The sequence below is a fragment of the Podarcis melisellensis genome (assembly GCF_964234715.1).
Source record: "Podarcis melisellensis genome assembly, chromosome: 16".
NCBI lineage: Eukaryota > Metazoa > Chordata > Lepidosauria > Squamata > Lacertidae > Podarcis > Podarcis melisellensis.
The window spans coordinates 14,498,807-14,526,024 of record NC_138533.1 but is presented as its reverse complement, the minus strand read 5'-3'; the positions used below and the strand labels follow the sequence as shown (position 1 = coordinate 14,526,024).

The following is a 27,218-nucleotide window of genomic DNA, read 5'->3' as shown; positions in this document are numbered from 1 at the left end:
GCAGCGCCCCGGGGAATGGGGCGGGGTGCGGCGGCGGCGGAGAAGCTGCGCTGTTGTTCCTCTCCAGGTTGCGGCACGGAGGATCCTGCTGGAGGCGGGCGGCGGAGCATATTCCAGCGGTAAGTCAGCTGGGCGGGTGGCGTGAGGTGGAAAATCAGGCCCTTCCTGCGTGGGTTTGCAAGTCCTGGTGCCTTTTCAAATCGTGTTTGCTGTCTCCTGAAGAGCTCTGGGTGTGGACTGCGGGGCCCCAGAAGAGGAGAAGCTCCCCGAGGGTTATGGAGATCGTTGTGGCTTTTCAGAAGAGAGAGCTGGTTTTAATTCCCCACCTCTGCTACAGACCTTGGTGTGCAACCTTCGTCAAATCACTGTCGCTTTCCTCTACAGTTGTTGTTGTTGAATTTATATACCGCGCTATACCCAGGGGTCTCAGGGCAGTTCACAGAATAAAATCAAGATATAAAATCACAATATGCCTAATAAAAATAAAACAACAGCCCAATAGCCCCCAAAACACACACACACACATTTTTTAAAAGGGTATAAGATGTGAATCGGATTGGCCAAAGGCCTGGTTGAAAAAGGAATGTTTTTGCCTGGCGCCTAAAGGTGTATAATGAGTTCTGTGTGTTTTGTGAATCAGAGTGGGGGGTATGGATGTGTTTTGGTTCCAAGGATTGCATGCCCTCCAACATTTCTCCAATGAAAATAGGGACGTCCTATTCCATAATATCTTGTTGGCTGGGGGGAGGGGTTGCATAACTCCATACCCTCCAACATTTCTCCAGTGAAAATAGGAATGTCCTAAGGAAAAGCAAGACATTCCTGGATCAAATCAGAAACTGGGACGGCATTTCTAAACCCGGGAAAATAGGGACACTTGGCGGGTCTGGGACTGTTGAAGTGGCAAACATAACGAAGGCTGTGAACCGTTTTGCAAACGGAAAAAGGAACGGAAGGGTTCAATTAGTATCGTCTGAATGGAGGGGGGTGGAACTGGGCATTTCTGGGGCCTAAGTTTCAGATAATTTGGTTTTCGTTTGTGAAAAGGGTGAAGGCTTAATAATGAGATGGGTGAAGTGTTGTTTCCATGCTCGGTTGAACAGCAGTGGTGCGGGGGGGGGCAGTTAGGGCAAATTTGGGCATGGATAGTATGAGCAGTGAAGAAGTGGACATTGCAGACCTGGAGTGGATGAAAATACCTAAGTTGTTGGCATCCATCTGTCTCGAGAGACAGTGGAGTGCGCCTCTGGGGGTGAAGTCGAATCACTGCATTAGCAGCGCCAAAGTGCCCTCCCAGGGGAAAAACCAGGAGGTCCTGGGCTGCCCAGACAACAAGATCTCCCACTTCCACCTGCCTCACTGATATGGTCCAAAGGAAAGCAGAGCAATACATTTGGCTCTGGCTTGACTGCAGGAGCTGCCAAACCGTCTCAGGGACTCCACTCTGGATTTGTGTAGGGTTTACTCCTTAGCCCCCATCGTTCTGCCCGGACACTGAGGTCCAGCGCCAAGGGCCTTCTGGCAGTTCCCTCACTGCGAGAAGCCAAGTTACAGGGAACCAGGCAGAGGGCCTTCTGGGTAGTGGCACCCGCCTGTGGAACGCCCTCCCACCAGATGTCAAAGAGAACAACAACTACCAAACAGAAGTCATCTGAAGGCAGCCCTGTTTAGGGAAGCTTTTAATTTTTGATGTATTACTGTATTTTAATATTTGGTTGGAAGCTGTCCAAAGTGGCTGGGGAAGCCCAGCCAGATGGGCAGGGTATAAATAATTAAAAAATATTATTATTATTATTATTATTATTATTATTATTATTATTAGCCTTCTCTTCTGCTGAATATATCCCTCAAGGCAGCAGAAGTTTAGGAGCAGAGTCTTCCTTTTCCTCGATGGGCTACCTTCCCAGGTGGGTGAGCCCCCATCTGCCCCTCACTTCCCTCCGCAGCCTGTGCAGAAACCGCCTTCTTGACCATTAGTACCGCTGTCGTCGGTCTCGTCTGCTCAATCCACCAGAGCCCATTCTCACTTGCTGGCAGAATTTCTAACTCACCAAGTGTTTTGAGACCAATAGGCTACCTGGTTTAGCCAGCCAATTGAAGCAATTTCCTGGGGTGTGGCTGCTGTCGCATGCTGACAGCTTCTAGGAGCCACAGGGGAAAGCTGAGTGCAGGGTGAGGACCAACGGTGGACCAACGACCCCATACACTCCACAAAAAGAACGCAACTGCACATATTTCTGGTAGCAGCAGAGTTCAACAGCAGGTGGCTCAAGGGCCACATCTGTCTTCAAATGTACCATCAGCGCCCAGTTGCCAGCTCAGAAGCAAAGGGTAACCTGTTTAAAGAAGCAGTGAGTGATCAGGGGACAAGCTGTGTCCCTCTTCCAGAGGAGCCCCTTCTCAAAGCAAACCCTTTCATTTCACTCAAAAGGATGGTAGCCAGGCACCAGGACTCCTGGGTCCTGTTTGTAGTTCTGGCAGAGCAGGTTGGAGGGCTTGCAGTTGTGGTGCTCAGTGACGGTGGTGGTTGAATGAGGGGAGCGCGTCTTCAAGGGTTCAAGTTCCCGGTTCTTTGAGGGGAGGGGGGGACAACAAAGCTGGGGGAGGGTCTCCAATCATTTATTCGTAATGCTATCTGTACGCCACATTTCCACACACAAAAACACCAGTCACACTCAAAGCATGTTGCAACAAAGATCGCAGCAACGCATCGGAAAATTTAGCCATGCAAAAAAGAGTTTCATAATAAAAACAACACAGTAGCAAATACAACAAGGCACCCAGAAAAACATTTCAGCACTGTAAATAGAACATGATTACATTAGCAACATCCAAACCTGAAGAGCAAAAATAACAAGGGAGCTTTCACCTTGGTCCTAGAAGCACCTCTCCCATGAGCTGTGGGGGAGGGCAACCTGGTGCCCTAGTACCACGAGGCCCTGGATGTCAAAAGGGTGTGATGCCTAATGGCTAGAGCCAAGTGACCTCTTTGTGGCACAAGGATAGGAGTGGGGGAACACAAGAGGAGCTTTGCTGGATCAGGCCAGTGGCCCATCTAGTCCAGTGTCCTAGTGCCAATCTACAGATGCCTGTAGGTAACACACTTTCCCCACCTGTCATTATTTTGGGGTCAGGTTCAATCACACCCCAGAAAATTCAGGTTGCAGATTTACAGTCCATTACAAGGTCTTGGGCAAGAAACCCACTTCCCCAAAAGAGCCAACCTTTTTTGTTGTTGTTTGCAATGAAGAAAGGGATGTAAAAATGCACAGTAAAAGGATAAGACTTGCGTTGATGCAGCATCTTCTGACTTCCCCACAAATGGATCCAGGTGAATGCTCAGTGAACAGGACATCTGGAAGTGCTCACTGCCTCCATCAGCAAGGGCAAATCGGAGCCACTGCAGCTCGTGGCCGTTGATGGAGGAGGGGAGGGGGGGACACTGCATCCCCCTTGAGCAGTTTTAGGCTTGAGATGGGAACTTGGCAAACGTTCAGCGTTCAGCCTGGACACTGAGCTCCCAGCTCCAAGGGCCTTCTGTTTGGTTCTCTCACTGCGAGAAGTGAAGCTACAAGTCTCTGCCTTCTCGGTAGTGGCACCCACCCTGTGGAACGCCCTCCCATCAGATGTCAAGAAGATAAATAAATGCACAACTTTTAGAAGACATCTGAAGGCAGCCTTGTATAGGGAGGTTTTTAATGTCTGGTGTTTTATTATATTTTTATATCTGTTGGAAGCTGCCCAGAGTCAGATGGGCACGGTAAAAACAACAAAACAACAACAACAGTAGTAGTAGTAATAATAGTAATCAGGTACGAAGCTTGGGGTTGTATCCCTGAAAAGCTGGCTTTGTCACTTCCGGAAGAATAGCTTAGTGGGCAGAACATGAGACTCTTAATCTCAGGGTTGTGGGTTTGAGCCCCACGCTGGGCAAAAAGATTCCTGCATTTCAGGGGGTTGGGCTCTATGGTTCTGTGAAGGCCCTTCCTCAGCAAATGCGTTATCCTTCCAGGTGCCAGGAGAAACTCTTTGTAGTGGCTGCCTGCGACAGGTGTGGATGCGGCAACGCTCCTGGAATCCGCTCTGGAATCCAATCTTGCGTTTTCCCCCTCGGGGAAGGGAGCGGGTGCTCAGAAGCAGCTCGCGACTTCATTGCGGTGCCGGCTGGGAGCCTCCCCAGTGGCGTCGGCGTCGTGCGGTTCCTCAGGTTCCTCTGCTTGGGCGAGGACCGGACCGTACGTGATTCACCTGCCACGCGGGGTGGCTGCTGCTGCTGCGTCGCCGAGTCCCTTGGCAGGCTCTCCTGCTTGGGGCCCTGCCGATGCCCCACGGGCAAAGCCACAGGAGCTCCCGAGCCAGGATCCGGCTGCTTTATTGGGGCTGGCTCAGCAGGCACCTGCTCGCTGTGTTCCGCCCTCTGGTACTCCAAACGGCACTTGGAGTGCCAAGGCTCTCGCAAACAAGAAAGGGTGTTTTGGAGTGACGGGAAGCGGCCAGACACTGGGGGGGGGCACACCCAGGGAGCAGCCATCTTTGGACAGTAGCTGTTTACATCCCCTATGGTAAAGCACATTTACCTCCCTGCCTGCCCCCCCCCAATTCATGGCACCTAGCTTACCGCCTGCCAACAGAGCTATAATTCCCAGCAGCCATATGAAGCTGCCATAAAGGGCATCGTCACATTAAGGATGGAGCCAGCTTGTTTTTCCCCTGCTCCAGACGCTAGGTTAAAAAAGGGGGGGAAGGACCCCTGGACAGTTAAGTCCAGTCAAAGGTGACTATGGGTTGCGGCGCTCATCCCGCTTTCCAGGCCGAGAAAGCCAGTGTTTGTCCACAGACAGCTTTCTGGGTCATGTGGCCAGCATGACTGAACCGCTTCTAGCGTGACGGGACACCGTGACGGAAACCAGAGTGCAAGGAAACGCCGTTTACCTTCCCGCCGCAGCGTACCTATTTATCTACTTGTGCTGGTGTGCTTTTGAACTGCTAGGTTGGCAGGAGCTGGGACAGAGCAACAGGAGCTCACCCCGTCGTGAGGATTCAAACTGAGGCCTTCTGATCGGCAAGCCCAAGAGGCTCAGTGGTTTAGACCACAGCGCCACCCAGGTGTAGGCAGGGGAAGCAGGGGGGCTGCTGTCCCCCCCATCAAGTAAACAAATAAAAATACTAAAGGGGACAAGAGGAAAATGGCAGGCGGGTGTCTTGCTCCCCCAACATAAATCCTGGCTACACCCATTCTAGGACCCAATGGATTGTTGTTTTGTTTTTACTCTGCCCATCTGGCTGGTTGCCAAGAACCACTGTGGTGACTGTTCCATCTCCACACTCAATGCATGCAGTTCTCTAGAGAGGAGATAAGATAGCCACCTTCAAATATCTGAAGGGCTCTCACAAGGAGGATGGAGCAAGCTTGTTTTCTCCTGCTCTGGAGGGTATGACTTGAACCAATGGATTCAAGTTACAAGGAAGAAGATTCCGACTCAACACCAGGAAGAACTTTCTGACGGTAAAAGCCATTCAACACTGGAACGGTCTCCCTCTAGGCTACAGTTCCTAGGTTTTTTTGGGGGGGTGCTGTGTGGTGTGTACGCAGTCCCTAGCCTGGGGATGGGGGACCCGTGTCCCTCCAGAAGTTGTTGGGACTCCAGATCCCAGGAGGTATGGCCAGTGGTCAAAGAAGAAACCACAAGTACCACAGGTTCTACATTCATGCTTTTAACGCAGGGTGGTCCAACACGCGGCCCCAGGGCCACATGTGGCCCTCAAGACATTTTTTGGCGGCCCTCACTCATATTTGATGCTTGGTGGGAGGAGCGATAATTCCCAGAACAGAGCACAGGGGGGGGGGCATTCCATCTAGAAAGCTGCTGTCCTTGTGGAGATGGAACGGTCATCACATTTGTTGTTGACTGGAGTGCCCCATCGGGGGTGAAATCAGATTGCTGCATTAGCAGCACTGAAGGGACTTCTCCAGGGCGCAAGCCTGGGCAGGGTGTATGGAGGTCCTGGGCTGCCCAGAGGACAAGACCCCCTCTTGGCCTCGCTGATGTGGTTCAAAGGAAAGCAGAGCAATACATTTGGCTCTGGCTTGACTGCAGGAGTTGCCAGAAGGAGGCATACATGGTGCCATCCAACTGTCTTAGGGACTCCACTCTGGATTTGTGTAGCGTTTACTCTTTAGCCTTTTCTTCTGAAGCTATCCTTCAAGGCAGCAGAAGTTTAGGATTAGCATTTTCTTTCTCTTAGATGGGCTACCTTCCCAGGTGGATGAGCCCCATCTGCCCCTCGCTTCCTTCTACAGCACATGCACAAACCACCTTCTTCTTCTTCTTCTTCTTAAATAATTTGTTATTGGAAATTTTATTTACAACATAACATAACCCCCCCAATACAGAAATCCACCCTCATTAAACATGAACATAACATACAATAAGCATAACATAGGTAAAGGTACCCCTGCCCGTACGGGCCAGTCATGTCCGACTCTAGGGTTGTGCGCCCATCTCACTTAAGAGGCCGGGGGCCAGCGCAGTCCGGAGACACTTCCGGGTCACGTGGCCAGCGTGACGAAGCTGCTCTGGCGAGCCTGCACCAGTGCAGCACACGGAAACGCCGTTTACCTTCCCGCTATAAAGCGGTACCTATTTATCTACTTGCACTTAGGGGTGCTTTCGAACTGCTGGGTGGGCAGGAGCTGGGACCGAAAGACGGGAGCTCACCCTGCCACGGGGATTCGAACCGCCGACCATGCGATCAGCAAGCCCTAGGCACTGAGGTTTTACCCAATACAAACAACCAAATAAAACACTTCCTTTATCCTGTATCTGGCCTCCTTATTTACTTCTTATAAGCTGTTTCCTTTATGAATAATTATTAAGATTTTTCTAATTATAACTTAAATATCCATAAAGTCTCATGCAGACATTAATCGAAACAAGTCCAGGTATGTATTTTAGGGCACTGTTTTGTGAAGTATTCTCTACATTTCCCCCATGCTTTTTGAAACTCTTGTCTAGTGTGATCTCTAATTGCCTCTGTTAATCTAGCCAGTTCAATATACTCTAACAGTTTGTCTTGCTATTCCTTTTTTGTTGGCACAGTTTCTTTTTTCCAGTTTTTAGCAAACCGCCTTCTTGACCCTTGGACCCACTTTTGGTTCTGTCCGCTCAATCTGCCGGATCCTGTCTTCACAGGCAGAGGAAGCCCCTAACTTGCTGGGTGCTTGAGAACCACTGGCTATCCTCACCTGGTTTAGCAGGCCAGTTGAAGCCCATTGCCAGGGTGTTGCTGCTGTTGCATACTGACAGTTTCTAGGAGCCATGAACGAGAGCTGAGTGCAGGATCAGGTCCAACGGTAGATAAGCATGGTGTGTGTCCCCCTCCCCGAACACCACATACACCCCAGTCGTCATATTGCATCATAGACTTCCACCCAAAATGTGCCGTTTGGGGAAAGGGGGGAGAAGACTGGATATGCAGAGTGTAGGTGTTTAAGCAGTGTGTAAATGATAGGCAATGTCAGGAACGATATGTACAGTACACAGATTAGGTGAACTCAATATCCATACTTAAGCATTTACCTAGCCATATTAAGACACCTCCTTCTTTTTGGCCAGAACCTTCTCTGTTTCAGGTTACTCTTTGGGTAGGTAACACTTTGTCACCTCCAATTCCTCATTGTTTTTACTCCATAGGCTTGTCTCGCGCTCTGCATGTCTTCTTCTGAAGCCGATGCAAAACAGTTGCTCTGGGATCCTGCTCAGTCCATGGTGCCATATTTTAATGGATGAAAAAAGGTAAAACATAGATCCATAGATAGGGAGGCCATGATGGCCTTTGAGCACAATGACGGCCCATCAGTGAAAACAGATACCTATGTTTGCTTCCTCAGAGGTGTGCTGCACTCACGATTTCCCTTTTATCCCCCCCCCCCACGGACAAATACAAGAGACAGAGGGAGATCTTCGACTGGGTGTGAGAGGCAGATGAGATCCAGTTAGTGAGCCAATCCAGAAAATGACTACTAATTTATTCATCCCTTTGGGCTTTGTTCACTAAACTCATCCATCTCTTAGTCAGGCCTTTCAGATGGACCAGACCAGGCACAGGCAAACTTGGCCCTCCAGATGTTTTGGGACTACAACTCCCATCAACCCTAGCTAACAGGACCAGTGCTCAGGGATGATGGGAGTTGTAGTCCCATCTGGAGGGCTGAGTTTACCTATGCCTGGACCAGACCAACCACAGGCCTGGACTGAGTCAGGGGGTCTCTGCTTTGCCTAGAAAGCATGGGTTTGAGCGGTTTCCACCTTGCCCCGCTCCTTTCCAAGGGAAACCCTTCCGTTTTGTGATAGATTGGAACAAATGGACCCTGAAATCATCCTCTGAGACCCTTCTTTGTGTGGCTCCTCCACAAGAGGTCCAGAGGGTGGCAACATCCTCAGGGAGGTTCGCCTGGTGCCTTCATTATACAGATTTAGGTGCCAGGTGAAAGTGTTCCTCTTCAACCAGGCCTTGGGCTGACTAACATCCTATATCCTTTTGATTGTGTTCTTGGGAGGGAGTGGAGAGGTTATTGGTTTGGTTTGTTCTTGTTCTTATTGTGTATTTTGTTTGTATTATGTGTCTTGTATTTTTATGCTGTGAATAGTTCTGAGATTTCTGGATGAAGGGTGGTATACAAATTTAATAATAATAATAATAATAATAATAATAATAATAATAATAATGGCAACCTGGGGGAAACTTGAATTGCCATTTGCTCCGACTGAGTGCTAATGAGCGGTTTCCCCCAGGGAAAATCAGCGGAACAAGATGAAGAGTTGATAAGCCTTGACGTGGACCATCTAGAAACCCTTTGGAAAAAAGTTTCATTAGTTAGCAAACTTGATTCTGCAGATAGCACACAATCCTCTGGCACAGGAAATGGAGCAGACCGTTTAGGAGCACTCTGTGAGGAACATTTTTGCCACAGACATCCAGTCCTTGCCATCCAGTTCCCGCAAGGCTCCCTAGGCTGCGGATAGCAGCCTGCTTGCCCGGAGTGCAGGGCGCGCTGAAGCAGAGCGCCCCATGCTTCGGGCAGATATCCGCGGCTGGGGGGGGGGAAATAATTTTTTTTCCTTTTATTTCCCCCCAAAAAAACTAGGTACGTCCTATGGGCTGGTGCGTCCTATAGGGCGAAAAATACGGTACATACTCTTCAGGTTACAGACTCCGCTAATCCAGAAATAGTACCTCGGGTTAAGAACTTTGCTTCAGGATGAGAACAGGAATTGTGCTCTGGCGGCGTGGTGGCAGCAGGAGGCCCCATTAGCTAAAGTGGTGCTTCAGGTTAAGAACAGTTTCAGGTTAACAACGGACCTCCGGAACGAATTAAGTACTTAACCCGAGGTACCACTGTACATTGAAATCAACCTAAGATGTGCTCTGTCTTCCATGTGCCCAGAATCCAAATGCTTGCAACAAGCATGAGGCATCAGTCATTCGATGTAGTTTCCAATTTCCTGTGGATTTTTTTTATACAAAAACGTAAGTATTTTGGTTCATCTTTATTATCAAGCTTGAAAATATAATTTATAATTAGAAGTCATTATATTGCCATTCTTTTGAAAATTCAGATCAAGTAAGTAGGAGAGCCAGGTTTGGAGGTGGAGGGGGGGTGGGCCTGCGATTGCTGCATTAGCTAAAAGGGGGCATGGATTTTTAAAGGTTGAGGTGTGTCTATCCAGATACCAAGTGGGTCACTGGGTGCCATGCTGAACACAGCAAAACTCTCTCCATCTGCTATTCCTAGAAACTGGTATTAGGCAGACTTTGGTAATATGGCGCCCTGAGCCAGGACAAAATTTGGTGCGCAACCCCCCCCCGAAATTCTTATTTTCATGCCCTCTTCCCACTCACATTCCGTTCTGCGCATGCTCTGAAGCACACCAGGGCCTACCTTTGAGAAGGTACACATATAAAAACAGACCCTCCAGGTGGTCTTTTCCACAGACAGTCCCAGATTTACAGAAGCCGTCCCGTTTTCTGATCTGATCCCAGAATGTCCCACATTTCGTTAGGATGCTCCTATTTTCACTGGAGAAATGTTGGAGGGTACGTAAATACAGTGGTACCTCTGGTTGCGAATGGGATTCGTTCCAGAGGCCCGTTCGCAACATGAAAAGAGCGCTACCTGAAGCACCGTATCTGCGCAGGTGTGCAGCGTGATTTGGCACTTGTGCGCATGCACGAAGCGCGTTTTAGCACTTCTGCGCATGCGCGAGCAGCAAAACCCGGAAGTAACCCTTTCCGGTACTTCTGGGTTGCCGCAGGATGTAACCTGAAAGAACGTAACATGAAGCAAACGTAAGATGAGGTATGACTGGGATGATTATTATTATTATTATTTTGTGCCCCCTCAGCTCGGCACCCTGTTCCAGGGAATGACCCACACCATCCTAAATTTGGCACTGCTATTACACGGAGGCACACTGTCTTGGCACAGGTTAGTACGCTCACAGAAGTAGGGAGGTACTGAGGAAGGAGCAGCTATAAAATTCCTGGGGAGCCACATCTCTTAGATCCGGTTGTGGAAACTGGCCTTGCAGCCTAAAGGGACGCTCAGATTTCCAGTTTGCCCATCTGCCCCCGCACCACCGCCACCCCCCAATAACATAGCCTGTCAGCAGGATGCGAGGCTTCCGAAAGACGCTGATCACGCCCAAAGGGACCGGCTGTGGCGCCAGTGTAACAGGTTCCTCCGAATACCGGGAGGAGGGAGGGAAGAAGAAACTAACAGGAATGACGATCAGGCAAAGTGTTACATAGTGGGCATCCTGGAAGGCGGAGTGATTCCTGGGTTGCTAATGTTTCCCTTGCAGGGAGCGGATAAAACAAAAGCTAGGATTCCTTTCCTTGTCCATCTTGCGGGAGAATCCACTTAAATGCTGAGAGAACATGAGGGAAGGAGGGTATTCCCTCTCCTTTTGAAGCAAGGCTCCTGAGTCCAGAGTTTTGTTCCAAGTTTTGTTGTTGTTGTGGAGAGGAAGTAGTGACTAATGGTTAGAGGAGAGAGGGAAAGAATGCCTTTGAGGGGGTGGCATGGGCAGGGTTTCAGATTTGTAATCTCTAAGAACGGGATTTATTCTTTCGTTTCATGGAAGTTTCATTGGTTTTCAACATATTGTAAACATAACCAGGGTAACCCTGCTAGTACAGTGGTACCTCGGGTTAAGAACTTAATTCATTCTGGAGGTCCGTTCTTAACCTGAAACTGTTATTAAGCTGAAGCACCACTTTAGCTAATGGGGCCTCCTGCTGCTGCCGCCACGTGATTTCTGTTCTCATCCTGAAACAAAGTTCTTAACCTGAGGTACTATTTCTGGGTTGGCGGAGTCTGTAACCTTAAGCGTCTGTAACCTGAAGCGTCTGTAACCCGAGGTACCACTGTATATGTTACGATTTTAAAAGTTACAATATTCAGGGTTTTTTATTTCAGAGGACAGACAAGCTGTGAAAAAAGGCAAATTCCGTGCTAGGGATCATTAGGAAAAGAACTGAAAATAAAACTGCCAACATCATATTGCTGTTCTACAAATCTATATGGTGTTACTGCTTTTGGTAACACTGTGGGCAGTTCTGGTCGCCTCACCCAGATATTGTAGAGTTGGGGAAAGTTTGTAAAAGGGCAAACCCAAATGATCAAGGGCACAGAGTGACTCCCCTGTGAGGAAAGGGTGCAGCATTTGGGACTTTTCAGTTTAGAGGAAATGTGAGTAACAAGAGACATGATAGAAAGAGGAGACATGTAAAAAAACTTTTGCAGGGAGAAAGCAGATAGTGAAAGCTTTTCTCTCTCATAACACTAGAACCTATGGACATCCAATGAAGATTCAGGACAGACAAGAGAAAGGCTTTCAGACAGCACACTGTTATGCTCCCTGCCACAGGGGCAGTGATGGCCAGCAACGTGGATGGCTTTAAAAGAGGATTGGACAAATTCATGGAGGAGGCTGTCAATGGCTACTAGCAATGATGGCTTTGTTCCTCCTCCACTGTATCCCACTAAATCAAGGGTCAGCAAACTTACTGCGCTTCAGGCCAGTGTCTCCAGTACCAATTGTGTGGCGGGCCGGAGGGCGGGGGAGCATGCGCCCATAAGCGTGCGCACACGCTATTTCCGGCGAACGTCCGGGTCAGAGGAGCACCGGAAATAGCTTGTATGTCATGGGCCTCCTCCGACCCGGATGTGCACCGAAAATAACGCTTGCACATTGGCAAATAATGCTTGTGCATGCGCACTATCTATTTCCGGTGCTCCTCCGACCCGGAAGTGGGCAGCCGCACCGTTCAGCGCTTGGTAACAGCGGGCAGTGGCAGCAGGTGGCGGCTTGTCGCCGCGGGCCAGATAAACGAGTCCCTCGGGCCTTATCCACCCCGCGTGCCTTAGTTTGTGGACCCCTGCTCTAAATAGTGAGTTGTGGGCAATCGCAAGTGGAGAGCGTTGCGGCTGTGCTCAGGTCCTGCTTCACGGCTTCCCACCACGGGCACCTGGTTGGCCACTGAGAACAGGATGCCAGACTAGATGTGCCTGATTCAAAAGGGCTTTTCATACATGCCATCAGCATTGATGGCGTTTTCCAGAATTCGCTGACCATCTAAAATGGGCACCAATGACAGAGTAACCTCTTTAGTCTGCTAAAGTTGAAGCAGGTGTATGTGTTTGTGTGTGAGAGAGGGAGAGAGAGAGAGAGAGAATGGGACTTCTAAACATCCCAACTTAGGGGAGCTGCCTTCAAAATCAGCATCTTATTTTGAAGTGGGGTAGGCAGTTAATCCCCCTCCACAAAGGGGTGGGTTTGAGGATCCGGTTTCATATGTGTGCCCCCCAATTCCCACCCTTCCCTGCCCTGTATTTTGCCCAACCAGATGTGGCAATGCTACACCAACCCCAGATCTCATGGTCAGCTGAGATATTCAGAGAGGGCCCTGTTTGAAGGCAGTGGGGCTGGTGAGAGCAGGGGGAGAGAGTTGGAGCTAGGATTTCTGGGACGCTGCCTTGCCCACAAGTCTGATCTCTAGAGGGAGGCAAGCTTTGGGTGCCCCAGCCTAGCCAGCGCAACTTCTGAATGGGGTGTGTGTTTGCCAACCTGCCCATTAGCTAACTGGGAGTGCTTTCTTTGAACTGCCTTCCAGCCCAGCGCTCAAAGGGCTGCGGGGCTTAAGCTGCAGAGGCCACAAAGAACACGTGTCCCACAGTTATCACGTCCCAGTTAATATTAATTTAATAACAGCCCGCCGTGCTTTTTAAAATGTTGGCTCTGCTGCTGCTTTCATCTGCACCGTGCAGGCATTGCCTCACCCGCATTCACTAGTGAAACCACCCGCCCCCTCCTTGGGGACAGGAGGAGTATCATTAACTTCATCCCGCAGAAGGGAAACTGAGGCAGGAGGAGGATTGCCGTTTGCAAAATGGGGTCAGAGGGAAGGAGTCAAGAATGTCACGATTGTCAGGCTTTCTTTCTTTGCATAATTTAGACAATAAAATCAAAATATGGGGAGGGAATAAGAGAGAGAACAAAAAAAAAAAGATTCTCAGACTTGTTATTAAAATAGCTAGTGAGGCAAATCTGCTGGATTTTGCATTGTTTTTGCACGAATAAATGTAATTGGCCCTTGCCAGATGTGCTGAGGAACAGGACGCTATGGAAGGCACCCAAAGTGACAGTCCTAAAATCCTCTCTTAGCCATATGCATCTTAAGGACTAGAAACTCAAGAGAGAAAGGGGCCAGGGGTGATTCATGGGCCCTTACGGCGCAGGTATGAAATCCCTTAGGTAAAGGTAAAGGGACCCCTGACCATTAGGTCCAGTCGTGAGCAACTCTGGGGTTGCGGCGCTCATCTCGCTTTATTGATTGAGGGAGCCGGTGTACAGCTTCCAGGTCATGTGGCCAGCATGACGAAGCCGCTTCTGGCGAACCAGAGCAGCACACGGAAACACCATTTACCTTCCCGCAGGAGCGGTACCTATTTATCTATTTGCACTTTGACGTGCTTTTGACCTGCTAGGTTGGCAGGAGCAGGGACCGAGCAACGGGAGCTCACCCCGTCATGGGGATTCAAACCGCTGACCTTCTGATCGGCAAGTCCTAGGCTCTGTGGTTTAACCCACAGCGCCACCCATGTCCCATGAAATCTTTTAAAATACGACAAAGTGTGGCATGTAAGGCTCTCTGCTGTTTGTTGTGAAGAGAGCATCTCTGAGCATGTGCTGGCTGCTTTTCTGTCACCCCTGGCCAGCATCTACAGTGGGCAGAGCCAAGCGTTTGTCAGGTGTTGTTGAGCACGTCTACGCATGCACCGTGTTGATCCCTGCTGCCGTAATCCCCATCCGAAACGGGGGTATGATCTCCCCTCCAGAACTTGGGTGCAATCGCCAGGCCTAAGTTCTATAAATATATAAAAAGGGAGGTGCTGCCTGGCAATTATGATCTCTCTTGCCTTGGAAACCACAGAGGTGTCTAAAAATAGGCATCCTGTGGAGTAAATGGATAGGCGGAAGGTTTGCTCCTGCCCTCATGTCGCCAGAACTTCGGACGAGCCAATGAAGGACAGACAAAAGGAATCCCCCAGCACATCCCGAAACTGGGCGATTTGTACCCACAAGATACAGACCCTCCAAGTGTCCCTAATTCCCAGGGACAGTCCTTGATTTTCAGAAGCCATCCCAGTTTATGATTTGATCCCGGAATGTCCCGCTTTTCCTTAAAGATGTCCCTATTTTCATTGGAGAAACATTGGAGGGCATGGAGTTATGTGACCACCAAGCCCAGGAGATAACTACAGTGGTACCTCGGGTTAAGTACTTAATTCGTTCAGGAGGTCTGTTCTTAGCCTGAAACTGTTCTTAACCTGAAGCACCACTTTAGCTAATGGGGCCTCTTGCTGCTGCTGCTGCGCCGCTGCTGCACAATTTCTGTTCTCAACCTGAAGCAAAGTTCTTAACCTTAAGCACTATTTCTGGGTTAGCGGAGTCTGTAACCTGAAGCGTATGTAACCCGAGGTACCACTGTAATTTAAACAACCTTTAGACGACATCTGAAGGCTGCCCCACATAGGAAAGTTTTTTTAAAAAATGTTTCATGTTGTATATGTGTGGGAAGACACCCAGAGTGGCTTGGGTAACCCAGTCAGATGAACAGGGTATAAACAACAAGAACAAAGCTGATGATGGAACAGGACGACCCTCTTTTCATTGGAGAACTTTTTGGAGGGCTTGATGACCAGCATCCTCCAACAAATTCATGGAGAATGGGTACCAGCCACAACGGCTATGTTCTTCCTACACCGTCAGAGGAAATGTGCCTTCAAATATCAGTTGCTGTTAATTATAAGCTTGCTGTTGCCCTCAGCTCCTGCTTGCGGGATTCCCAGAGGCATCGGTTTGGCCGCTGTCAGAACGGGATGCGGGACTAAGTTTTAAACACCTCCTCTTTACCTCAGGTGTTTTGAGACTGGCTGTTTACAGTTATAGTATGGAGCCAAAACCCACGTACCTTCTTTTATTTCTTCCTCTCCTGCCTCGGGGGAGAAGGGACTTAGAAGGCCTCTTGCCCAACTACCTGGAGCTGGTAAGTAGGTCAGGCTTTTTGCGAGTGCTGACTGCCAAATGTGGCATTCCGACTCCGATAGTTAGCAGCTGGTGCAACCTCCTGCTAAATCACTGGGTAGAGGATACAATTTACGCATGCAAATTGCTTCAGTCCCTGGCAGTCCCTTCCCGGGTGTCTGCCTGGAAGTGTCCAACCGCCTGCCGATTGGGTCCAGCTGCTGTTGGACTGCAAATCCCACCAGCCCTAGTCAGCATAGCCCAATGGTCAGGGATGATGGAAGCTGTAGTTTGGCAACACCCAGAAGACACCACATTGTAGAGTCCGTCACAGCAGACAAGACTGGGATAGTGCTTTCAGCACTCGGGTGGTGCTGTGGTCTAAACCACTGAGCCTCTTGGGCTTGCCGATCAGAAGGTCGGTGGTTCGAATCCCCACAACGGGGTGAGCTCCCATTGCTCTCTCACAGCTCCTACCAACCTAGCAGTTGGAAAGCATGGCAGCGCAGGTAGATAAATAGGGACAGCTGCGGTGGGAAGGTAAAAGGCATTTCCGTGCTCCATTGCTTCAGAAGCCATTTAGTCCTGCTGGCCACATGACCCGGAAAGCTGTCTGTGGACAAACGCCAGCTCTCTTGGCCTGAAAGCAAGATGAGGGCTGCAACCCCATAGTCGCCTTTGACTGGACTTAACCATCCAGGGGTCCTTTACCTTTACCTAGTGCTTTCAGATGGAAACCTAGTACAGTGGTACCTCCAGTTACAGACGCTTCAGGTTACAGACTCCGCTAACCCAGAAATAGTACCTTGGGTAAAGAACTTTGCTTCAGGATGAGGACAGAAATCATGCAGCAGCGGCGTAGCAGCAGCAGGAGGCCCCATTAGCTAAACTGGTGCTTCAGGTTAAGAACAGTTTCAGGTTAAGAACGGACCTCCGGAACGAATTAAGTACTTAACCCGAGGTACCACTGTATTGCAAACAGGTTGTTCGGATTCAATTCAGCTTTTCTGTGCGCACCTTTGGCAAATTAATCTCAGCTTTAAAAGTATGCACTGGCAGGGAGGTGCTCTCTGGTGTTTCAAGTAAGGATGGTACAGGGAACTGAACCTGGGACCTTTCGGGAGTGGAGTACATGCTCTGCAAGCTATACCCATGGCCCTTCCTAGCTGATCCCGAGACTGGATTTGTTTTGATGCTTCAGAACTGTCGCCTGCTGTTGGAGGTGTTGATCTTGCCCTTGCCTGGGGCTGAATCCTGGAGGCAGGATGGGCGGGTACCGCTTGGGGAACAGGTCCCGGTGCAAGCTGGAAGGCGTGTTAGCTGAAACAGGAATGTGGAAGCCGAGTGGGGGCAGGTGGAGTGGACACCCAGGGAGTTCGGATCCCCAGCCGTCAACCTCAGGCAACCTTTCCCATTTTGCAAAAGCAACAGCTCTCTCATTTTTTATTTTTTTTTGCACAGTGGATGCTGTCAGAGCAGAATTTGGAGGCAGGGGCCCAGAGCTTCCTCCTACAAACACCTCACCAGACGGAATATGGGGGACTCCTCCAAACACAGCAGGGCTGGTTTAATATCACACATTAAAACCCACCTAGCTTCCCTGGGAACTGTAGTTTACCCATCAAAACTACAATTCCCACCACCCTTAACAAACTGCAGTTCCCAGGATTCCTAGGAGGAAGCTTTGTGCTTCAAATACTTGGTGCGAGGTAAAAAAACACACCTTTAAACCAACATACTTCAACCTTGGGTCCCCAGCTGTTGGATTACACCTTCCATCGTCCCTGACCATTGGCTAAACTGGCTGGGAACTCGCAGTTGAGCACTGCTTTGTAGAAACCACTGTCCCCTCCAATCTCACACACAGGCTTAATTTTGAGCCACAGATTTGGTTGCTGTGAGCCTCTAAGCAGCTACAGAGTGCCACTTACTACTGGGGTATCTGCAATTCGTTAGCTAATCCACGTCACTGACAAGGGGTGGCTGATTATGTCAACTAGAATCTGCACAATTCCTTGGTTGGGGGTGCCCTTTCCCAAATGTTCAGCACTCTGCGTCTGGTCAAAAGCAGTCCTTTTTGTGCCCTTACAGTGGTACCTCAGGTTACATAAGCTTCAGGTTACATACGCTTTAGGTTACAGACTCCACTAACCTAGAAATAGTACCTCGGGTTAAGAACTTTGCTTCAGAGTGAAAACAGAAATTGTGCAGCGGCGGCGCAGTGGCAGCAGGAGGCCCCATTAGTTAAAGTGGTGCTTCAGGTTAAGAACAGTTTCAGGTTAAGAACGGACCTCCTGAACGAATTAAGTACTTAACCCGAGGTACCACTCTAGGTCAGGAGACCCCTGGTGGCAAGAGGGCCAGGTCACAGGGTGTACTGTGTGGGGAGAGGATGAGCCCCACTCAAGCAATAACTTTGGTGTGGGGGGCGTGGGGGGGGGGAGGAGAGAACAAGCTTAGACGCTTGTTCCCCCCAGCCTTGTCCAATGCCTGCTTAAGTTTAGGAAGTGCAAACACCCTACGAACCCCTTTCTCCTGTGAGAAACTTGCCATGGTTTTTAGAAACAGAAACTTTCTAAACTGGAGGCTAGTTTCAGATACAAGAAGGGCAACCCCTCCCCTCCCCAGTTTTGGACCGGGGAGCTAACCTGGGGAGACAGGCTCCTTCTCCAGATAAGATCTGCAGAGCAACTAACGGAGGCGCTACCGTGGCAGCTACGCCCGGCCCTGGGTGCGAAGGGAGGCTGAAGGCAAGAGCAGGCTTGCAGGAGTTTCGTTGAGTAAGGCCTGAGTAACAGTTCATGTAACCGCTCACTTTGCCCCCTCCCAAAAGGTGAGCCAACAGTTTCCAGCAAAAACTGTTTTCTTCCAACAGGCTGCTTGGGCACCGTGAGCCGTGCGCCTGAGAGATGCTCCCTGGAGCTGTTGGCACCGTTCCCTTCCCTGACAGCTGAGAAGCTGAACTAAGGCCTCCTCCCCTTTCTTTATTTTTTCTCGATTGTGCAGTTCCGGATTGCTGGAGAGACCTGTGCTCTGGCCTAGGAAAAGAAAAGGACCGTGTTTTTCCTGGGCCCGGCTCCAGATGGCTGCGTTTTTAAAGCAAGAATGGAGAACCTGGGGGCCAAATGAAGCCCTGCTAGATCTCAGCGTGTGTCTGTATGGAAAGCTATAGCATCTGCATGGCTGAGATGTAGTCTGTTGTAGTCTTGTTACTCGGCCAACATTTGCCTCTGGCACTGCACCCCCCCCCAAGTATATGGCCCCTGGAAGCTTTCCTATGACGGAATGTGGCCCTCGGGCTGCTAAGGGTTCCCTTTCCCCCTTTTAAAGGCTTGCACTAGGGATAAGGGGACCTGTGGCCTTCCAAATGATTTATAATTCCCACCCTCCCTGACCGCTGGCCACAATGAATGTCTCAGGGACTGCCTTCTCCAGTACAGCCTCGGGTTTTAAGCTCACCTGTTGAGGTCCTGAGCCAGGTTCTAGCCTCTTGTGGGCTGCAGCTGTGACTTACCTTGCAGGTCCTTTTCTTTGGTGGCTTTGGGAGTGGTGGAATATGCTCTCCCAGGGACATAGGGAACAGCTGGTCCATCTAGCTCTATGCTGTAGACACTGGCTGGCAGCAGCTCTCTGTAGTTTTCCTAGTCCTACCTGGAGATGCTGGGGACTGAACCAGGGACCTTCTGTGTGTGCAAGGAAGGGGCTGTGCTTTTGAGCTACCGCCGTTCTGTGTGTGTTCTTTCCTGGGCCTGCTTCAAACATAATTAAATAATAATAATAATTTTGGAATTGGTCTCAGAGCATGTGCAGAGTGTCTTTCGCCAGCACTCGTCCTCGGCGGGCTTCATAGGGGCGGGATTAGAGGAGAGGCCTCCCAGGACAGGTAGCAATGGCTTTCGGAGGAGCCTTTTAAGATAATGAACCCACCGCCGCTTCTTCCAATTGCTCCTCTCCTGCTCTGCTCCGCCGCTGCTCCGCTTCCCTCTAGAGGCGGGCGGCGGGATCGTCGGGAAGGGAAGTCGGAAGCGCCGCTTTGCCCGGGACCGGAGATCAGCTGAGCGGCTGCAATTGCAAAAGCGGAGGTAAAGGAGCGAGCGAGCCCCCCAGGTACGTGTGTGTCGCGACTGGGAAGCTGTTGCATTTGCGAGCAAACGGTTCGTGGGGGTGGGGTGCGTTGTCCCACACTTTCCCTGGCCCCACAGAAGCCCCACCGCCCTGCATCTCCACGAGTCCATGTTGCTTGTAGGTCTCCCTCCAGGCGCACAAACTTTCTGTGGATCCAGACCTGGCCACCCCCCTTCCGTGGGGTGGGGCGGCGCACCATCCTTCCTACAGCACCCGATGGAAGTCACTTTCTCTCCTCCCCTGTGCAAAGGGGTTTTCTCCCAGCCCCACACAATGCGGGCCCCATTTCCTGAAGCGGGGGAGTATGTGGCCCCCTAGCTCCCTGGAGGATCTTGGGCCAGTCCTGCTCCCTCGGCCTGGTCTACCACACATAGCTGTTGTGAGGATAAAATGGGGAAGAAGGGAACCGTGTACAACCAGCTGGAGCTGCTTGGAGGTGGGGTAGAAATGCATGATGGGAGTTGTAGTCCAGCAACATCAAGAGGCCACAGGTTCGCCTGACATATTATTACTACATTTCATAGAATTGTAGAGTTGGGAGGGACCACGTGGGTCATCTAGTCCAGCCCCCTGAAATGCAGGAATCTTTTGTCCAACATGGGACTTGAACCTACGGCCCTGAAATTCACAGTCTCATGCTCTACTGACTGAACTACTCTCACTCTCTGTCTGCCTATGGCCCAGAACTCTATGGGGCAGCCATTGCAATAACCAAGCATCTTTCTTTCTTTCTCTCTCTCTCTCTCTCTCTCTTTCTTTCTTTTATAGGGTTTTTTTTGGTGTGTGTGTGAAATGTAATAATAATTATGAAATGTAATAATATAATATAATAATATATAATAATAATAATATAATATATAATACAAACAAGAATACAGTAATGTTATACAAATAAGTATACCAAGTTTTCTCATGTCATTTGTATTCTGTATCACAAAAATAGCAGAACAAATGTGGAAAAATATCTACAACATATGTTTCACTATTAGTGGTCAGTGCATACGTTCTTGGTTCATGAATTGGTTTAAACAATTAGGAAGAAGAAGCGGGGAAGAGGGGGAGGAGGGCTTTGTATTATTAATAATGATAATAATTAAATTAGTATACTGCCCTTAATTTGCAGTTCTCAGGTTGGTTCACAACATTAAAATGCAACCCCTCCTCCCTTTTCCCTTTCATTCTGCATGGGATACAAAAGTCCTCTTCTGTTTCTCCAAGCAGCTGGTACTTTAGAGGTTGACTGCCCCTGAGGCTGGCAGTTCCACTCATAGACTTGTTCTTCCTGGGCAGAGATTTGCTTTAACAGGACTGCTACCTTATAGCAAGACAGGCCAACGATCCATCCACCTCAGCATTGTCTGCACTGACTGGCAGCTGCTCTCCAGGGTTTCTGGCAGGGAATCTCTCGCAGCCTTACCTAGAGACACCAGGAATTGAACCCAGGACATTCTACATTCAAAGCAAGCGTTCTGCCACTGAGCCACATGGGCCTATCCACCACTAGCAGGACGGTTCCTATTTATGTGCAATCCCACACTGATGAATTGCTACCAATGTAGGGCCTCTGAAATGCCCTAAATGATGCCCTCTGGGGTGACTAAAGCAGGAGGAGGAGGAGGTAGCCCTCCACATCCTTAAGACTAGGGTTGCTACTAAGTGGGATGTGTGAAGGCCCATCATCCATGAGCGCAACTAACATCCTCTTTCTTTCCCCCTAGTCTTCTGTCGGCCATGGGGTCCAGGAGCGTGGAAGGCTGGGCCAGCGCAGTTGCTTCTTTCCGCTCATGCCCCACAACCTTCCTCTCCCATGGGGCTGGCGACACCTTTGTGGCTGAGCTGTTGCAGGAGCTCCGAGGCGAGAAGCTGGGAGAGCAGATTAAGGTACGTGAGACCCATGGCTTGAAGGGTGTTTGTGGGTGAGGTGAGAACATGCCTCTAACTTTCCCCCAGCACCCACAAAAAGGGTGAGCTGTGAGACTGGCCTTGTCGCTCGTTTGGGAAGACCACCCTGTCAATGAGCCCACTAAAACCACTAGTCTGGAGAGGAGGAAAAGTCAGCAAAGAGTCTCGCTCGCAGGTCCACCAACCCTCCGGTATGGCACCCACAAAAGGTCTTCAAATAAACATCCCCTCAAAAATCCACAATGCATGAGATTGGAAAGGGCAGCAACATGCCATTTTGTGTTCCCGTTTCTTTCCCTACTCTTTTAGACATGGCTGCCGTTTGGGATGTGCTGTGTTGCCCGTGGCGGCCATTTTGTCTTAGCTGCACATCACATGGCTGCCATTTTGTGATCGGCTTCCTCAAAATTCAGAATGTGCCCACTGGTGTACAAACCGTGAATCAAACCAATCTGCACATGTACCCCATGTAAATGCAATGTGAACACCAACAGATACTTATAAGACAAGGTAAAAAACAAAACAAAGAGGCAAATAAAAAACTCAAAAGACCTAAAGAAGGAGGATGGGGGAGGGGAGAGAAAACATTTCAAAAACCTATAAATATTTGTTTGTTTGTCTCATTGACGGCCCACCTTTTTTCCTGAAGGTGGCATACATAGTTCTCTTCCTTCCACATTTATCTCCACAACGATCCCCCAAGGTAGAACAGTGACTAGCCTAAGCTCACTGAGTGGGGATTTCAACCCTGCTCAGTGTCGGACGTGCCCTCTCGTGTAGGGCCTTCTAAAGACTTTTTTTCTTTTTATATACTTTTTAATTAAATTTTCTGTTTTACAATTTAGAATGCTCATTTAAGTATCCTTAAAATATCACTGACTTCCCTTCTTCTCTTTCCATGGGTCATTTTGCATATCATAAATCCCTGCATATTTTACAAAAACTAAACCATGCAGTATTCCATTATTAAATCCATCAAAACGTATTTACACTGTTGAATTTATCTTAACTCTGCCAAAGTTTTCAAGTGTACACAATTTTTTCCCATTATTCAATATGTCCTTCTTGTTCTCTTATTTTATATGTTAAGTCTGCAAGCTGCGCATATTCTGTCAGCTTAAGTCTAAAGACTTGTTTCTTTCCACCTGGCTTTCCCTGACAGCTTCTTCTTTTCCCCCTTCTGGACAGATCTCCATGTTGACCCTCCTTTTGGAGTACCCCACCCTGTTGTGCCCAGATGCCAAGGCTGGGCAAGAGGTGGCCACGTCCCTTCTCTCCCTCTTTGGCCAGCTGGGCCCCTCATCCAAGCAACAGACGTATCTGCGGTGCCAACTCCTCTATGCCATGGCAACAGTACTGGTGGCCACGGACTCCTTCACTGAGAGCTGCCAGGCTGCCCATGAATACTTCTCCCTGCTGCTGCAACTGGTGTCTGACCTCAATGACTGCTGTGGGGGAGCCGCGGAGCGCCCCGTGCGAGTCGCAGCTTGTGAGTGCCTGCGGGAGCTTGAGAGCTGCTACCCGGGGCTCCTCTCTCAGCGGCTGGCCGTCCTGCGCTCCCTGCAACACCAGGAGACGTCGCCCGCCCACCAGGGCTACACGCTGCTCTACGGGCTGGCCTTGAGGAACGCCATCTTGCGCTTGGCCAGACAGGGAGGCCTCAGGACTCTGGGGGAACTCCTGGAGAGCAAAGAGGGACTGGTGTGGGAGGCCACGAGGGAACTGGGGGACCTTTCTGTGGCGACCCTCGAGCAGCTGGCCCTGCTCCCCTCGCCGGGCGATGTCAAGGACCTGAAAGCTGTGGTGTCCTCCCTCCTTGACAGCTCCTACCTCCTGTCCTCTGTGGCACAGAGCCACCTCCTGTGGCAGCTGGCCCAGGCCGTCAGCGTCGTGCGCACCCAGTCTCCCGCCATCTTCAAGGCGCAGCTGGTGCGCCTCTTTGGCACGGCGGGGGTGACGCTCCAGCATGCCGTCTTGCAGCTCAAGGGCCTCTTCACCGACAGCCTCTTCACAGCTGAGGATGAGGCCTTCCTGCTGCGCCGCCTTGTGGGTCTGGCCCAACACCCGGCCTTGCCCGCCCCGGTGAAGCTCTTCCACTTGGACTGCCTCCTGCACTTCCCTGAAAACCGGCCGCTGGGCTCGGCCGCGGAGGACGAGGGCCTGCCGGTCTTGCTCACCCCTCGCACCACGTCCGGCCTGTTCCCCGGACTCTTCCAGGACCAGGGCACGGTTTTGGCCCGGCTGAACCTGCTGTGCCTGGTGTGTGTGGAGAGCGAAGGCCCAACAGCCGAGCGCGCTGTGGGATACCTCCTGGAGCACGTTTTGACCCTCGGGGGGCTGGTGGCCAGGGGAGGAGGACCGGAGGCCACCCGGCTTTTTTTCCGGGCAGCCTTCCTATTTGCCCGCTACTTTGGCTCCCAAGAGCAGCCAATGGCAGAGCTCACCCAGTGCCTCTTGGACCTGTACCGCCAGAACTGCGCCCTGGCGCCGAACCTGATAGATCTTTTGGACGAGGCGTGGAAGTTTCCAGAAGAGGGCAGCTGGGCTGGCGGGCTGGCCCAGGCCTTGCAAGGGCTTGTCGTGGGCGTTCCCTTGCAAGAGGAGGACCTGCCTTGGCACCTCAGGGTCTTGGCGCGGCTGGCAAAGGAAAAGGACGTCCCTCAGGGGAGCACCATGCAGTTCCTGAGGCGCCTGGTAGCCTCAGGCCGCCTTGGGGGCTGGCTCTCAGGCCAGGTCCTCCTGAGCGTCTGCCGCAACTTGATGCAGCTGCGCCCGCTGCCCGCCCCGGCCCACTTAGCCGACCTCCTGCAGGCTGTGTCTCTCAGCCACCTGGACGTGGATGTGCGAGACCGGGCTCGGTTCTACTACACCTTGCTGGCCAACCTCTCTGGCGAGAAGCTCGGGGCCGTACTGGCTCCGGGAGGTGCCGTCAAGGCCCGGACGCTCTCCTCCTCCATCGTGGCTGACAGCCAGAGCTTCGTGGCCTCTCTAACCGTACACCCGGTGCAGCCAGCCCCACTGAGGCTACAGCGGGTGGGGGCGAGCGGTAACAGGCCTGAGCAGGCCCCCCACCCTGAGCAAGACGTGGAGGGCTATTGCCAGTGGTTGCTAGAACCCCGCGCCCCATCGCAGCTCAGCTTGACATACCAGCTGGTCCACACGGGTCCTTCAAGCCCCCCCTACGACCTCCTGCTCTGCGTGGTCCTTCGCTTCATGTGCTCGGACCGGCATTACGAGCCCGTCCCGGAACTGTGCGTGCCCTGCCTCTCAGCAGCACGCCCTCCCCGAACGCTGACGCTCACACTGCAACCACGTTGCCCCTACCCGACGCAGCTGGATGTTTTTGCTCTCTACACAACCCAGGAAGGCCTTACTCGCTCCAGCCAGCTGGAGCCGTTGGAGGTAGCCTTTCCCGATCTCTTCATGCCCCTGGCGGTGCCTTCCTGGAGTTTAGAAAAGCGCCGCCGTCTCTTTGGCGCCCTCTGGCAACGCCTTCACCCCGACAACAATGAAGCGGGCGCCGAAAGCCTCACCACCTGGCCTGTGGCACCTCAGTCCCTGCCACCCCTGGTATGCGATCACTTTTCCCGGTACGTTTTGGCTGAGCAGTCGGGCTCCTACGAAATTGGCATGGCCCTCCCTCCCCAGTACCACATTCTCCTCCGGGTGCAGAGTGTGGGAGAGGCGGCCTGCGTGGGCATTCGCACAGACAACTGGAGACTGCTGCCCTCGCTGAACAGCTACTTGCAAAGTCTCGTGGAAGTGAATTGAAAGAATGGATTGTGGGGTGGGGGGGAGCCTGCAAGGTCACGCGGTCCGGGCTTGTATATCTGTTAAACATTTTGGCATTCCCAAAATAAATGCATATGTTTGGATGTATTTTGCAAGTCCGGTAGAAAAGGGTTCTGCAATGACCAAGACCCAGCCAGCCTGGGTTTCTCAAAAACAAGCCATGCCAGACAAATCTCATTTCTTTTCTTTTTTTGATAGAGTTGCAAGCTTGGTGGATCAGGGGAATGCTATGGACGTAATGTATCTTGATTTCTGATAGCTCAGTCGGTAGAGCATGAGACGATCTTGGGGTTGTGGGTTCAGACTGCACATTGGGCGGAAAGAATCCTGCATTGCAAATGGCCCTCGTGGTGCCTTTCAACTCTGCAGTTCTATGATAAAAAAGGGATGTTGTGTGTATGTGTGTGTGTGTGTGTATATCAATCAATCTTCCAATCAATCTTTCAAGTATAGCCAACCCAGCTCCTGCCTGCCTGCACTACCTCCTGCAAAAAGTCTCAGTATATATCTCCTCAAATAATGGACTGTGCTGGTGAGACCGTGTCCTCTTCCTGCTCAGTTCCTCTTTGCACTGGCTCAGCCTCTCTGGACAGGGAATGTGTCGGCTTAAGCACACCCACATTTCACTGGATGCCAGGACGGGACCTTCTCCCTCCCGCCTGTTCTGAACATTCCCTTCAAAATAAAGTAAGCTTCTAGTCCACATGGTCTTGAATAAAGGACTGGCTTATATAGGAAACTGTTTATTACTGAGTCAGACCATTGGTCAGTGCAGCTCAGCACTGTCTACACTGGCTGGCAGTGGCTCTCCAGGGTTTGAGGCAGGGGTCTCTCCCACCTCTACTAGGGATTGAACCTGGGAGCTCCTGCTGCACACAAGGCCAATGCTTTCCCACTCAGCTACTGCCCTTGCCCTCCTGCCAGAGACCCGCCTACCCCTTCCCCATCTCTCTACAGGAGCTGGTATGTATGCTGGATTTGAAACAGGGCCAACGAGTGCTGGATGTCGGCTGCGGACTCGGCGGGAGTGACTTCTACATGGCTAAGGTACAAGCGCAAATAAACCTTTGAATAAGAATGGTGACGGCGGTTGGCCCTGGCAGTGTCGCATGGTGATTCCACAGAGTACAAGAGGATGGGTCTCTACTCCCAAGGAGCTTACACAACTAAAATCCTACAAATGGGGGAAGGGGCTGGCTGGAGCTGATGGACGTTAGCTTCCCCACAGCTTCTGGAGGGCCACAGATTCCCCACCCCAGGTTTACAGAGCAGTGGACAAGAAGGAATGATGCAAGAGTGCAACTTGTGACATCGCAGTATTGCGTCATCAGCCATCATTCCATCTTCTATCAGACTGTATGGCCTTTTTTGACATGCATGCCATCCATGTCCCTTATCCTAGAAAACATGGGTTGACTGTGAGCATAAGAAAAGCCTGTCTGCTGGATCAGGCCCAAAGTCCATTTAGTCCAGCATCCTGTTCTCACTGTGACCCCCAGATGTCTGTAGGAAGCCCCCAAACAGGAGAAGTGCTGCTGCAACTCTCTTCACCTGCAATTTCCAGCAACTGGTATTCAGAGGCTGGAACACAGCCATCCCAGCTAGTAGATACTGATAGCTGTATCTTCCATGAAGTCTATTTAAGGTTTTATAGGTCAAAACCAGCACTTTGACTTGGGCCTGGAAACTGACTGGTGGCTAGTGCAGTTGGGCCGAGATCGGTGTAATATGCTCAAACCGCCTTGCCCCAGGGAGCAACCTGGCCACTGAATTCTGCACCAGCTGAACCGTCCTCAGAGGCAGCCC

The 27,218-nt window shown here is 50.8% G+C and overlaps 1 protein-coding gene across 3 annotated transcripts; it reads left to right on the top strand.

Moving 5' to 3' along the window:
* Window positions 1–25,499, top strand: AP5B1 (adaptor related protein complex 5 subunit beta 1). Of its 3 annotated transcripts, none has more exons than XM_081892834.1 (3): window positions 1–119; window positions 21,437–21,599; window positions 22,809–25,499. In XM_081892834.1, the coding sequence occupies exons 1-3, from the start codon at window positions 16–18 to the stop codon at window positions 25,389–25,391; spliced, it is 2,850 nt and encodes a 949-aa protein (XP_081748960.1). In that variant the 5' UTR covers window positions 1–15; the 3' UTR covers window positions 25,392–25,499. The 3 variants fall into 3 exon arrangements, with proteins under 3 accessions (XP_081748960.1, XP_081748959.1, XP_081748961.1); XM_081892833.1 differs by lacking the exon at window positions 1–119 and adding an exon at window positions 10,413–10,489; XM_081892835.1 differs by lacking the exon at window positions 1–119 and adding an exon at window positions 17,920–19,700.
* Window positions 25,500–27,218: the final 1,719 nt, after the last annotated feature.

What these genes read in the sequence shown, in the direction of transcription:
- AP5B1 (XM_081892834.1), top strand. Translation starts at nt 16, where the DNA reads ATGGGGCGGGGTGCGGCGGCGGCGGAGAAGCTGCGCTGTTGTTCCTCT. An exon ending in CGGCGGAGCATATTCCAGCG is followed by an intron (nt 120 to 21,436) that starts GTAAGTCAGCTG and finishes CTTTCCCCCTAG; the next exon opens with TCTTCTGTCGGCCATGGGGT. An exon ending in AGCTGGGAGAGCAGATTAAG is followed by an intron (nt 21,600 to 22,808) that starts GTACGTGAGACC and finishes CCTTCTGGACAG; the next exon opens with ATCTCCATGTTGACCCTCCT.